General features: G+C 35.2%; 1 protein-coding gene across 7 annotated transcripts in view; it reads left to right on the top strand.

Moving 5' to 3' along the window:
• CACNA2D1 (calcium voltage-gated channel auxiliary subunit alpha2delta 1) overlaps positions 1-15830 on the top strand; it is a 482620-nt gene that overhangs the window by 289585 nt on the left and 177205 nt on the right. For all 7 annotated transcript variants that reach the window (XM_039218422.1, XM_039218421.1, XM_039218419.1 and 4 more), the window contains exon 5: positions 7755-7796. In XM_039218422.1, the coding sequence (XP_039074353.1) occupies positions 7755-7796 (42 nt within the window). The remainder of the gene's footprint in view (positions 1-7754; positions 7797-15830) is intronic.

Here is a 15830-nt window from a genome sequence, read left to right as displayed (position 1 = left end):
ATGTGTATTTTATTATTATTTTTAGTCTATAATTTCTAATAGTTCCTTGTAAGCTTACGTTATTCACTTATTCATTTATCTGTCCATTTAATAGTTCATACAACATTGCAGTCCTTGTATAAGCACTGAGTAGGCACAGAATAGAATGCGGTCTCTATTCAAATCAAAACAAATTAATCCCTATTTTTTTCCATTTTATCTTTTGTTTTCTTTTATGTAGAAGTGGTGAACATTTCCTTTGGTGAATATTATAATTCTTTCCCATGTAGGGTGATATTTCCAATCTTGTCACCAGCCTCATAGTGTCTTGAGATTGGAGTACTTGAGCATCTTTGTAATTAGGTAATTAAACACAGTAAAGACACCTGGGTCTAGTACCTTTTGTTGTGAAGAATCTTAGATGACTTTGGCTAATTGATTGGTTAATATGCTGGGGCAGTTATTAAGGAATACTTCAGTTTGCTAGCAACATAATGTCAACTTAAAAAAAAAACATGAGTATAATATTACAAAGACATAATAGCAATTACCTGATGAATACATGTACAATGCTATTTGTGAAAAGTAGCAGAGGTATGCTTTAAGAAGGCCAAAGTTATTTTCCAGGTCCTCCTTCTTCCATTAGGTTAAAGAAATTAGTATTAAATTAAATTCACATTTTCGGGGCACCCAGGTGTCTCAGTTGTTTAAAATGTCTGACACTTGCCTTAGGCTCAGGTCATGATCTCACAGTTCATGGGTTCAAGCCCAGCATTAGGCTCTGTACTGACAGTGTGAAGCCTCCTTGAGATTTTCATTCTCTCCCATTTTTTCTGCTCTTGCTCCACTCATGCCCACCCCTAATAAATGAAGTTTAAAAAATTAGTATTTTAAAACAGATTATAAGGCAACATTAAAAGAACAGACGAGACAAATGAATGTGTCTCAAAGATTATTAGACACTCTATTATTAGGTGAACTTTATAGGGTAACCTGGAATTTCATATCTCTAAAAAGTAGATTATTATATACTCATGATAGCAGCATATGAGAGGAGCTAATACTTGACTGGGAATTAAGAATACCTGTTTTAGATTCACTTCAACTGCTGTTCTTCTTAGCTCTCAAATATGCAAAATTGAGATGGATAATATCTTACTACTTTATTTTTTTTAAGTTTATTCATTTTGAGATAGAAAATGCAAGCCAGGGAGAGGCAAAAAGAGAAGAGAGAGAATCTCAAGGTTGATGATGCTGAGCCTGATGCAGGACTCCAACTCATGAACCATGAAATCATAACCTGAGCTGAAACCAAGAGTCAGCATTTAACCAACTGGTCCAACCAGGCACCCCTTTACTAGTTTATTTTTAACAACCAGTCTCCAATAAGTACTTGTATTTAGATTTCCAGCATGAGGTGAAGCATGCGTATAAAGCTCAGTATGTATTTCTTCTTATGAATGAATGCTGAGAGTCGGAGAAAGAATAGATGATTTGTAGTTTTGTATTATACTCATTGAACACCATCTTAGCAATAGTATTACACTTCTGTCTTCTTTAATAGAAGAGAGAGAGAGGGGAGAGAGAGAGAGAGAATCCAGCTCTCAGTGCAGAGCTGGATGCAGGGCTGACGTCACGGAGCCTGACACAGGCTCATGACCCATGAGATTCATCCAAAAGCAGGAGTCAGACACTTAACCAACTGAGCCACTAACACAACTAATTTTTAAAGGCTAATGAGAAGCTGATGTAAAGAAATTGATAGATATCGTCTTAAAAATTTTTAACTACTTGCTAATATACTAACAAAATATTAAGTTGGCAATAACAGACTTTTAGGATGGGTGCATAAACTTCTGGTTTAATACGAAGTTGAAGTTTTTCCAGACAGGCGTGTATGAGGATGAAGGTTTAAGGTCTTTTTTATTATCTCTTGTCATAGGATGTGAATGTGGGCTTAGCACACGTCTTCAGTCCAGTAATTTGGTACCACTAATCTCCTGATGCGATTCTCATCTCCCATCTTTATTTTTCCTTTTTATTTTCATCAACAGTGTGCTTGTGTCCAAACCTCAAACAAAATCAATGACATACATATACTTTTCAAGATCCATTGTTTTTAATATACGGCTCTAAGCCCTTTCAGCTCTTGTGGGAAACGTTAGCTCACATTCACCTCCCCCTACACACACAAACATGCATGCAGACACAATCACACATACACACATAGGTTCCTAAGTTCTTCTATTCACTCAGTGCCACAGTGCGGATTATTGCATCCTATGTACCATGCTTGACTTGAGCACAGTCAATGGCAGTGGCATGTGTGCTTACCGGCTCACATTGTTACAAAGATATATTAATCAGAAATATAAATTATAACTGACATGGGCTAAACACTATGGATCTCAGGCAGGAGCCATTAACACAATTCATTTATAACAAGAGCATCCTTAATATTCCTCTGATTGACCTCATTTTTGGAACTGAAGAGCGATAAATATTAAGAGCCCGATTTTTTAAAAAGCAACTTTAGCAGACAGTATGGTTGCTTGGAATTTGTCAGGCTGTGGATCAAGTGCAGAGTCAAGTGTACAGCCAAGAAAAGAGTATTCATAAATTGGACAGGAAGTTAACACTATTTGAAGTTTGAATGTGTCATATATTTCAGATGTTGGCTATAAAATCCCAATTTTCAGTTCCAATATTTAAATCTTTTCATTGGCACCGTTTGTACTTATGCATCCAATTGTTAACTTATGCATCCAATTGTTAACATAAATTCATTCTATTCACCAGAGGCCAGCTTTTATAGGAAAGCAGCATGCAAGGGACTGTCACTCACAATATACATTTTGAAGATGGAATAGTCTATTTTGTCCAGATTTAATTTTGACTGCTGGTAGACAAAGGGATACTAAAGTAATTTATCTCTCAACTTGCTAAGGGATGTTTGAAATTTCAGTAAGCAGCAGCAGTATATTAGCATGGAACATTTGGGTAAATTTGTTTCAAGGAGATAATAAATAACTCAACTACTTGGTTAAAAATCAGAAACAAAAACAATTTGTTCTTGTCATCTGGTGGTGCTTAAATGATGGAAAATAGCTCTCTAAAGGTTTTGCTAATCTGTGAATCTAGTTTGAGGCCGTTGCTGGCTTTATGTTATTACATGGCATGTAATACCCTACAATCCACTAAAAATCTTTGTATCTGAGTGCAAATACCTTCCAAGATGATGTTGTTTAATAGTTTGCATGAAAACATCTAGCCAGAAGAATAATAGAGAAACAAGATGACCCAATTTTGTATTCTTTGGCTGTGGTAATTAGCTGATATGCCATAGTTTCACAATATTAAAAGATACTGGTACAGCTATATATTTCCTGGGGGAGGGACCGAGGGAATTTTGAATGACAGGATAGGTAAATGAGTCAGAAACACCCCCCCACACACACACATGCACCCCCCCTCACACACACACATACGTACCCACACACATGCTTGAGTTGACTGTAAACAGAGAAGGGATGTTTTAACTGTCTGAAGTTCTTAAATCCCCTATTTTGAAAAGTGAGAAAGTTTTGGTTTGTATGGACATGGCATTCAGTGATCATAAGAGATATTCCTCACTTACAGCAGATCAGACAAAGCAGCTGAGATGCCTCAGTCTCTTGCCACATAGGAGTCAGGAGGGCCAGAACTTGCTTCCTATGGTCAGGATATAGACAGTCTTCACTTTTATTTCTCCAACACAGTACAGAGTTAAGGTTGTTGCCAAAGGACTGTTGAATGAGTGAGGGGTGGCTCCCTGTGTTTGTTGGGAGACCCCAAAAATCTCCTGTACAAAGTCTAAGTAGGATTGAGACAGGGGACAGAGTAAAGGAAGAAGGAATTCAGCTGAAACTTCCTCTTTATTACTTTTGACCTCCTCATTATAAAAAAAATTTCATTGTTTTTATACAGTTATGTCTCCTAATTGTCTTTTAGTACAGAGTTAACCTTAACCTAAATTTATTCCTGTAAAAAATACTGGGACACAAAATTTGGGCTGATTTAGTGTGACTTGTCCTTTATTCCTGAGAATTATATTTTATTCCAAAACCTTTAAGATTGATCCGATGTCAGGGTGACTTAGTGTCACATAGCTACACACATTTTATATATTTTTATATAGCAAAGGAGATAGCTGTAAATGAATGTGATAGGAAGAAGAATTATGTCTCAACAAATTAGGATTTTCCTCTGGCATATATTTAAAATGATTCCCGAGCCATTCCGAAACTCTAAACAAAAGCCGTAGTAAAGCATATCATTGTAATTTTCTCTAAGAAGGCATGAGGAACTGATAGGAGAAAAAATATTTATGTATGGTTATACAAATTAAATGTTCTGTGAGTGTTTGCCATTTATTTTAGTTTCATAGTGCCACCTAAGTGAGCTGGTCGAAAAATTAAATGCAATTACAGTTTCCCCAAATCCTGATACCCTGCACCGATTTATGCTTACTAGAGTGGATCAACTGAGCTTTTCTGTTAGGTAAAATAAGGGAATAATGGAATATGCATGCTATCACTTCAAAGTTTATGATTTGAGAAAGTAGATTTATAAAAAGAAAAATAAAAGAACACTTCTAAGCCAAAAGCCATATCGCATGTATTAGTGAAGAAGAAATTTTGTTGTAAGGCAGTAGGCGTAATCAGTTGCTTGCCTAAGGTCTTTGTTCTCTTATTAAATCATGACAGAATGTCTAAGAACACATATTTGATTAAGTACTTAAGAGCTTTGCTATTTTTCTGCTAAAAAATCACACTTCTGTTTTCAAGTGTTTATTTTGTATATTTCAAGTGTATTTATTTATTTGGAGAGAGAGAGAGAGAGAATCTCAAGCAGGCTCTGCACTGTCAGCCCCAAGCCCGACATAGAGCTAGAACCCAAGAATGGGGAGATCATAACCTGAGCTGAAACTAAGAGTCAGATGCTTAACTGACTGAGCCACCCAGGCACCTCTCCTTTGCATTTGTATTTTGACCATATAAGAAATGAACATTGTATAAAAAAGCTTTTTAAAAATAGAATTAGAAAATACCCAGTTGCAATGAATATGCTTATTGTATATTCAGTATTAATTTATGACTAAGATTTTTATTTTCAGTTTACTTAATAAAAGAAATCATTTTGGGGGATCTCCTATCTTCTGAAGTCTAGTAAGCCTTGTGCAAATGCAATACACATTTTCAATAAGTTTTAGAAGCAATATAGAGTTTCTAAAAGAAAATCATACGATTTTGTGCAAGATAGAGTATTATAACAAAAGGAGAAACAATTGGAAATTCTCAAGTAAACTTAGATTTTCTTCACTTGAAATTCAATGTTGTTTCACCTTGTTTTCTACATTTCAATTTTGTAAATATAAGGAAGGAGTTGGCAGAAATGAAGATAAACTTACTCAATATTTTATCTTTGGATGGAATCCACATTTTAGGTTGAAAATTGTCTCTGAAGTATAAATTACACAGTTTGCAAGAAGAATCAATAAACTAGTAATTAGATCTGGGACTCCAGTGGGTTCAGAAGATTCTCTTACGTTGTGTATGTGCTGAATTCTGATTTTGTATTTTAACTTTGTCACAAAATTTATGCTGTAATAAGTGCTTCAGGAATTAGAACTTTTATGCCTGTTAATATTCTTTAGCTACTTAATTCTTTCTAAAAGAATTAATTAAATGGTAATTTTTAAAGTTCTGTAAGTTATAAAATGAAATACATTCAAACTCATGGCTTCATTCCCTATTATGAATTATATGTTCTATCATTTATTAGTATAGTTTTTGGTTTGTTTCATTCTTCAGAGAAATCTGTTTTGTTTTGTTTTTTAACTTTATTCAGTCACTTTTTGGAGGGAGAGAGGTGGAGAAAGAGAGAAGCCCGTGCAGGCTCCGCACTGCCAGTGTGGAACCCAACGCAGGGCTCAAACTCATGAACCTTGAGATCGTGACCTTAGCTGAAACCAAGAAATCAGTGGCTTAACTGACTGAGCCACCCAGGTGTCCCAGAGAGATATCTTTTCTAGAACTTGAGGCTCACAATATATTTCACAAATCAAAAAAGGGAAGCAGATTTTATTCCAAATAAATTTGAGAAACAAAACAAGATCTGTTTTACTCTTGGAGATTTAGAATGTACATTCATAAGCAGAGACTCTGAAGTCAAAAAGAGATGACTTTGATTAACTTTATTCTTTATTCTAATGTCATAAGACCATAGAATATCTTGAAGGTCGGGTGGGGTGAAGGGGATATATATTTTAAGAAGCACTAATTTATTGAAGTTTTTAATTTCTTGTGTTTTTTTAAATGTGCGTGGTGTTTTCTTTCTTTTTTATGTTTACTTATTTATTTTGAGAGAGACAGAGACACTGTGATAGGGGGAGGGACAGAGGGAGAGAGGGACAGAGAATCACAAGGAGACTCCTCGCTGTCAGCCCGATGTAGGGCTCAAACTCACAAATCTGTGAGTTCCTGGCCTGAGCTGAAACCAAAAGTGCGATGTTTAACCAACTGAACCACCCAGGTGCCCCTGAATTGTGTTTTCTTTTAATAAAATTTTAGAGTATCCATAGTTTAAATGTTGAAGAGACACAGAAAAATGTGTTTTTACATAGTGTTCAAGTTACTACTAAAGACATATGGAAGATTGATTTTATCTTCAGCCAGTTCAGGGGAAGAAAGGAAAAGGAAATAAATATAAATGGATTATTCTAACATAGTGTGGAACTAGTCTTGAAGCATCAAAGAATGAAATTTTAAACTCCTTGACAACCATTGTGTTCATATTTTCCTTTTCATGTTTTCTCTGTGATATGATTTATGGCCATAATTTATAGTTATGGCATATTTCAACAGCATTGCTGGCTGGCAGAAAAGTCTGTATACATGTGTTCTTCAAGAGTCAGTTCTTGTCCACCAATTTGGTACAATAGGAGAGTGTTAGTTTGTTAGATAATCTGATTGCTTTTGCTATCTAAATATTTTTTTATTGTTTATTTATTTTTGAGAGAGAGATAGAGAGGAGAGAGAGTAAGAGAGAGAGAGGTTGGAGGAGGGGCAGAGAGAGAAGGAAACACAGAATCTGAATCAGGCTCCAGGCTGTGAACTGTCAGCACAGAGCCCGAAGCAGGGCTTGAACTCATGAACCATGAGATCATGATCTGACACAAAGCCCAATGCTTAACTGACTGAGCCACCCAGGCGCCCCTGCTTTTGCTATCTAAATTCAATTATTCTTGATCCCTTTTCTGAACCTCATAAAGAAATTTCTGCCAATTTATTGTACAGATATGCCTTTCTTCAATAATTTCAACATATGATCTATGTATTTTTTAAAACCTATGGTGTCAGCAAAGTATTAACAAGCCACATTCTTACATTTTTCTTGAATTATTCTCTTTATGATTTCATGATTTATGGGTATGTGTATGTATAACTTTTTTGCTTTATGAATTCTTCATTTTTTCTTAAATGGTTCTCACACCTATACTGAGAAACTTTTTCCTCAATGCAAGATGTACTAATAAATATCACTGATACAGTATTTTTATACATTTTCAAAAACACTGGCTAATCTTTATGGATCTTTGTGGAATATATTATTAGAAGAATATCATGAGGACTTTATTATTTAAAATATGCATAAAATATATGGTGAGCTTGATCCAGTATATTTTTACATTTTTACTCAAATCAGTAAAACACTCTTCTTTTCTTTTTTTATAGAGCAATGAAGTTGTTTACTACAATGCAAAAGATGATCTTGATGTGAGTATTGGAAGTTTTACATTAAATTCCAAGGTAAACTGAATCATGCTTGGATGACTGACTTTACAGTACAAGCTGACCTACCCCATTCAATGTTTCAGAAAACAATGTATAGCAGAAACATAATTACTGGTGTGACCCAACAAGGTAATGCTGAATTGTAATGCTTACGTGAACTTTAACAAATTATTGTTGGCATATTCCTAGGTAGAAAAGCTCTTTGTTTCTCTGGTTCTGAACTTTCACTGCACCCTGTCCAGATCTCAGTCCTCTACACTGGCTGTGATACTCTGTATCCATTAGCAGGTGGAAGACAGAGGTTGGATCCCATCCATCTCTGCAAGCTGGCTCTTATTACCAGGGTTACTCGGCAGGTCTCCTCTGGCCTGACCTGTCCATACCCGTGGGGATCACTTATTTCAACTATAGTGTGAATGACATCCTGGAAGCTATACAACAGCAGGCCTTGCCTGGCCAGTCTTTGAAACAGTAGGTGTTCAGACCTGGATTATTTTAGCACAAATAAGGTGCTTCTAATATATTGTGCCATATTTGGATAGACTTTAGGGAGACATTTAATGACTTAGTTATGGTGGAAGCATTTGCAAAATTATCAAACAAAATTTGACACTTAAACTCATCTAAATTCTCATATGCTTGACTCTTTTATCAGGAGAAATATCTGTATGCCCTTAACATATTTACCCAAAAATGTGTGTTGAGGGCTTCTTCTGTTTTCAGCATTCCTCTAAGGGCTTAGGCTGTGTATCAGTGAACAAGTCAACAAATATAAAACAATTATTGTTCTTCACACTCTTTGTATCTGAATCAGAAAATGTATTTCTATACTTTTATTTAGAATTTTCTTTCAGAAAAAAATGAAAACACAACACAATCTATAGAGTTTGTTTGAAATGCCGCACAGCTTTTCAGGTTGTATCACCACTACGAGTGCTGCACATCTTAGTTTACGGCGCGCTAAGTTTCCCTGCGGGCTGCTACCTACTTCACACAAATTCTTCCAGTTAATCATACTCTGAAACAAGTAGATTATGTTTTTTCCAATTAAAAGTGAAGAACTTGGATTGTTTCACAAAGTGTTTTCTTTTTACTAGACATAGGTGTTTGCTAGTGCTGTCTATCCTCTTATGATAATTATATATAATTATGACTTCATATATTGATATATATATAATGTCATTTTAGTGATGTAGGAGATACATCAAGGACAAACCGACAGCTGGCACAAAACATCTTAATAGTGTATTCATTGGTAGTAGAGTGAACATCATTTTTGGACATTTTGCTTCACTTTTATGATTAGTATTTGATATTTGAAAATGATACACTCATTTAAAATATATCTGCAAAATCTGTATCAACCTTCCTGGTAGTGCAGTAGTCCCAGCTTTTCTAAAAACATTTGGTTTGTAAAACTACAACAGAGATTTCATAAGAAGTAAAGTGGATGGATTAACATGCTTGATTCAATCTGCCAGGTGAGTGTTACCTAAAGATGATTTCGATACTGCAACTAGGTTTTTCTTTCCTCTAAACAAATTAAAGGAATCATACTTTTCATGTCAAGTAAAAGGGTTTTATTTAACTAAAACAGGTTTGCTTACTGTTTAGAAAGTTATATTTTTATTTTGCATAGAAATAGTGAGTTTTCTTTGTTTAGGATTGTAACAGTCATACGCACACATGTAGAAACAACTTTGTAGTGAGTACCACCCCAATTAATATTCAGGCGCAGCATTGACTAGTACAGCAGGATAACTCATCATCTGCTATCATTGTGCTGCCATGGCGGCAGTATGTCCATGATAAGTGGAAAAGTGAAGATGAGTTGTGTACTTGTAACGCTTGAGCTGTGCTCAGTGCTCAGGTTTGCATAATTTGCCTGCACACATGTTCATTCATATATTAAAATAAAACTCCATGTAAGAGAGACAAGGATTAATACAAGTGAACCTATTGAACTTGCCATGTTTTTTTGCCTTTTCCCATCCCAAACAGTCCATACTATTACCAGAGGTTATAAATAAACCTATAAAAATGACGCATTCTCTTTCTTGGCCCAAGAGATGAGCTTTAGCAAGTTAAATCAAGAGTCTCTAAAAAGCAAAATATTAACTTTCAAATTTAAAACTTAAAAAAATGATGCTCAGAAAAAGAATTAAAACGATGCTTAGGATTTGGAGAAACTATTTGTACTTCTTCATATATAAATAATAACATTGCCAGAATAATTTTCACAGAATACTGTATAGTACAAAGAGGGCTAAAACAGGCATCAGAGATTTTGATTCATGATCCACACTCCATTCCACCCCTAAAATTGTTCATACCCGTAGAGCATTAAAATCTGTTAAAATTCAAACTCTTTGCCTCTTGGGTAAGACATGCTGCAGGTGACTAGGTGATCCACAAATTACATTACAGTTCACAGTATTCTTGGAATATTGGCAACAGGGTCAAGTTTGCTAGAATTGTACTATTTCATGTAAATTTTTTGAGAATTTATTAAGAACTGTAAGGTCATTTTATTTGATGCTTCACTAAAAATTTTATTGGGGAATTTGAAAGTGCTTTAGATACGACAATACTATCCCTGGTAAACCTGTAGACACTGAATAAAATAAACCACATTTAATGATTAGTGTACTGGTTTGGCTGTTACAGAGAAACCTGAAGTAAAAGTGGCTAGAGGAAGACAAAAATTTATTTGTTTTTCATGTGAACCTTCTGGATGTAAGCCCTAATGTGGCAGGCCTCAGTCTTCCAGGCCTCTGGGTCCAGCTATCAGGTTTTTGGCTCTCTGCAGTTCAGTGTAGCTTTTCCATTTTGAGATCCAAGACTGATCTATACACAGTGATTTTTGCATTCTCGAATACAGAAAGGAGGCAAGTGTCAATAGAGGCCATGCCCTTTGCCTTGAAGGGTATGTTTGGAAATTGTGCACATCACTTTTATCTGCAGCTAGTGTCCACAGCTTAGGGGCCAGCTTGCAGAGTTGGATTAGGATGTAGAATAGAATCCTCCCCTAACATAGGCATGCACCCAAACAAAATATAGGGTTCGATTACTAAAGAGAGGATAGAGAGAATACAAATTGGAAAATAATTAGCAGCTTATGAACTTATCTTCAATTTGCTCTTCTTGACATATTGAAGTTAATTCCAAAATTCTATTCACTTATCTGAGTGACTTCTATCACTTAAAGTTAGTCAAAATCTCCAACTTGGAACTGAGGAAAAAAGTCTTTTTACAGCAAAATGAATATAAAGTTCTATGCTGAACTGAGTATTTTTCAGTCTTCCCAAATGCATGCGTTTCCATCCCCACAATCAGATTGTTTTCTGTAAGGGAAATATTTATTAGCTTACAGTTAAAGCAGTTAAGAAATGTAAGCAAATGTTGCAGTTTGATATTCCACTTATGCTTTTCAGTAGTTACACATTTTTTGAAAGATTTTTGTTTATTTGATAAAGTTGGACTTCCATGGATGATGAAATTTACAAAACTTACCAAAAGCTTTGCAATATAAGTGGATTTAATTGGCTCTGATACAACTTTATACATGGAGTGCTTGATATTTTAGATACCAAATGTTCACATCATCATGCCATCTCATTGTTTCGGTTTGAAATAGCTCTCCATCTCTGTTTTTTGTCCTAGATTTTTTATATATTGATTTAATTGTGTTTAGTATTTCTGTTGCTCAAATCCATAAAGCCACATCCATTATTAAAATATGGTGATTGGAAATTGTCGAATGGGAGTTTTATCATCACACACATCAGCAGCTAATATCTAATGAACAAAGGAACTAATTAGAATAGTAAATATTGAGACGTTATCCATTAAATAAATGTGTCCTCATTTATTTGAATGGTAATACAAATGTTTGAAAGCTAAATAAAGTTTCTCTTTTAAATGTTCTGCCTCCTGGAGGATACTAAAGGATTCTAAATTCTGGGCCTAGGGTTATTATTTTTGACTTTATGCAGTTCTGCATTAGTGGGAGAGGATTTATTTTTCCATCACTGTGCCTAGTGGGATAGTGGTCATTTTCTCGATTTTCTTTCCCTCTTACATCAATCATTTCATTTCCCTGTCCATGAAAGTGATATGATTGTAGACATTTTTCTCAGACATTTATTTAAGAGCTATTAAAATGGTCTCACATTTTATATTATGCTTCTAAGTTATCCATATACCTTTAGTAATATTATACATTATTAATATATAAATATTTCTAAAATATTCTATCCCTAATTCTTTGTTCATTGTCAAGATCTTCTTATTACTGCCTTTGTTTGGTATGTAAGAATCTGATGAAACGTTTTTTTAGTGTTTTTTAACGTTTATTTATTTTGAGAGACAGAGAGAGAAAGAAAGAGCGCACATGTTTGGGGGAGAGGAAGAAGGAGGGAGAGAGAGAATCCTAAGCAGGCTCTGCATTGTCAGCACAGAACCTGGAATGGGGCTTAATCCCATGAACCATGAAATCATGATCTGAGCTGAAATCAAGAGTCTGACACTTAGTCAGCCAAGCCACCAGGCACCCCAACACTGATGAAGTTTTACTAGTTCTTTCCTAGGCCATCATGAATTTTGTAAAGCAGTGTGGGCAGTTTTCCTCTTGGAGGCACAACCAGTCTTTATAAATTATTCCCTTGGCATCCCTCCATAGACTATAACTTCCTGGAGGGCAGCTCTTGTACTCACAGCAGGTGACATAGGTCTTATAGTGACCAGCACATTGTAATCACTCAATGAAGGTTTTTCCCCCATAAGTCAGTGAATCAAAGTTCCAACAGAATCCTCACTTGACACAAATATGAACTGGATGAAGAATACCAGAGTCATAATTATGTACAGTAAAACCTTGGTTTGTGAGCATAATTCGTTCTGGAAACACACTTGTAATCCAGAGCACTTTTATATCAAAGCAAATTTCAAGAACCATAGGCTCAGTTACAATCATGTAACGTTCAGCGTCACATACTACTCGTATTGCAAGACATGAAGTCAAAATTTGTTAGAAATGTTTGATTGCCTTGCAGAACACTCGCAAAACAAGTTACTCACAATCCAGGGTTTTACTGTATCCCATTTCTGTCCTCCATACTTCATGTCATTTTAAGGATGCCCTTTCACCACCACCCCCAATTTTAGCCAAGACCTGTGTGAGTCTCTGTAATGTGAAGGACTAGAGTTGAAAGACCCTGAAGAAAACCCCTGCCCTTCACAAATGCCTGCTGTTGACCAGAAAGCATAGCATACGTTCTATGTCATTATTGGCCTTCAGGTTACAACTACGACAGAAGCAAGAGCAAATACTTGGAAAGAAATCTGTATTATTTGATTATTTCCTAATCCTGAGACAAGAAAGGTCTTTCTTCATTTAAAACCAATCAAATATAAACCAGTCACTTGGAGGAATAATATGAAAAGATCAATAACAGTACAGTAGAGATACTGTAGGGTTAAAATCCAGAGGACATTTTCCCTCTGCGATATTTCAGAAACCTCGTGGAAAACAGCATTAACTGTATGCTTAATGTCTCCAAAGAAGCAACCGGTGATCTGTGACAAATAGACTGAAATAAAATCAATGTAATCAAAACTGCTAAAATAAAATTTCCATTGGAAGAACTCACAGATTTGACAATGCAAATTATCCAAAAATGATTCACAGAAGAAGCAGGCAACACTCCCAGAATGTCGTAAAGGTTAAAAAAATATATATGGAAGGAAAGATAACATATGGAAGACGATATGCAGAGATGTAAGTCATAACTCATTTGTTCCCATAGATCAAGTCAAAGCATATGCACTAGAGATAATAAACAAAGGTTTAATGGAAGAAAGCATTCAAATATGCAAAGAAATCTGTATGTATTTGTAGATTTGAAAGACTCCAGTGCTTCTTTCATTAGAGAAGAGAATATATTAACATTAGCTAGGACACTAGATGCAGGGATACTTTTTAAAGGAGTCAGACAAGATTTTCAGAAGTCACGAACTTTGATACCGAAAACTTGCTCAGGGATATTCAAGAGGAGATTTCTAGTAGGCACCTATTATTTAGTTTGGCCACAAATACTTTGATGCTTAGCTTATGAGTGGACTTTGAAAACAAGTATCTGAAATTTCCCCAGCTACAGGTTTCCCAAAGCCAGATTCAACTTCAGACACCTTTTGGTATGCTGGCACAATGTTCAAATCAAAGGGAGTTTGAATATTTTGGGATGTTATACATTCTCCAATTTGCCACAGCGCCATTCCCCCCTGTTGTTTAACTCTCAGTCTGCTTTACCTATGTACACAGCATAAAAAATAAAATAAACATGTACAGGGTGCAGTCTTACCATACCAGTGTATAAGGGAAGGTGTAGACAGGGGTAGAGAGTATAGAATATGAGTAGCTGGAAATGAAGGAGTAGCTTTCATAAGATACATAAATCATATAAGAAGACCATCAATTTAGTATTTGTGAGATTCAAGGTTAAATTTGGAATCTTCCATGTTTATTCTTCTGGACTAGCACCACTTAAGATTTGGATATACAGAATGATATATTCAAGTATAGTCTCTTGATTTTTGTTTATTATAATGGTTACATGGCCTCTGTTAAAAGTAAAGCAAACATTCAAAGGTGATCAATTATTCCTTTGGAATACAACCTTTCAAGTGGCTACATCTGAATTGGTCAGTTTGTGGGGAGTTATTGTGTTATAAGCTTTTCAAGTACTGTGGTATAAAACAATTCCTCAGGGGCACTTTATACTTTCTATACTCCTTTACTTTGATCAGTGGTATTTATATTCACCTTGTGGGTTTAAAAATAAATACTTAGTGACAGCCAGATATAGATGAAACAGTAGCTGAAATAAAGGGGAAAATTCATGTCCCTTCAGATTGTATAGTATTATAAAAAAAATTATGGCCAGAGTCATTTAAACAAATTTTCCAATTGAAACTTAAAAGTGCTGGTGTAACTGGACTAGATTATTTGGTGAACCACAGTTCCATAGAAGAATGTAAGGCACATAGCCTTCCTGGAAATTTAAGACTATCCACTTTACTAGTTAATGTTCACATATCCACTCCTCTGCTTACTTGATCATGATATCCTACGATTTTTCTAATCAGATACTAAGTATTCTTTAAAAGCCAATTCAACTACTACTTTTCTCGAACACTTCCTTGTTTTTTCTAGGAAGCAAATAGTATTTCCTTCCTGTGGGTGTTGTAAATAAGTTGTTACACATAATCTGGTTTTATGCTATAATACCTTACCCAAATGGCATTTGTATCTAGGGATAGTATTTTCTATTAAACTTTTAGTAACTTGAGGTAAGGATCTTACTCAATTTTTATCTAGCAATAGTAATAGTTTGGAGTAATTGTTGAGATTGAGCATGTTAAATTGGGTAGGTGTTTATGTGTTTCAATGCTCATATTATTTGGGTAGCATTTGTAAGGACATGTTTACTTTTTAAAGTGGTACTCTATTTACAAAGTAGCTAGGAAATCTCTCGCAAGCATGGCGAAAGTGAAAATGTTTCTTGTGTTTCCAGGTTGGGTGGGAAAAAGTTAGGAGGGGAATGGCAAAGCTGGCCTTGACTATGGACATTGGGTTTTCAACTTCTGTCATCCACCTCCTCCTCTCTTGGCCCCTGAACAGTCGTGAGAACTAAGAGTAACGTCAACACAGACAATGTAGTTTCCCCCATGTTGAAAACTGTTTCACGAAGGGAATAAGTAACAGTTAGAATATTTGTTTGCAATTACTACAAATGCCATTACAATCAGGAATTTTGGTTCCAAATCTGGGCAGAGCTGATATGCTAAGTGACTGTGAATCTCTGTGAAACATGAAATCAGAATTAGTCTTTTTATATTTATTCTATCAAACTAAAGTTCTGTCTGATTCTGTTTATAATTAGAATAAATAATAGTTTTTGAATTTCATTTCCAAAGAGATGATAGCATTAAAATGGGTATGTTTCAGTGTAAGAT

The sequence above is a fragment of the Hyaena hyaena genome, unplaced genomic scaffold (assembly GCF_003009895.1).
Source record: "Hyaena hyaena isolate Hyena2069 unplaced genomic scaffold, ASM300989v1 scaffold_761, whole genome shotgun sequence".
In the NCBI taxonomy this organism is placed as follows: Eukaryota; Metazoa; Chordata; class Mammalia; order Carnivora; family Hyaenidae; genus Hyaena; species Hyaena hyaena.
Note: the sequence above shows the minus strand (reverse complement) of the source record. Positions and strands in the feature narration are given on the sequence as shown.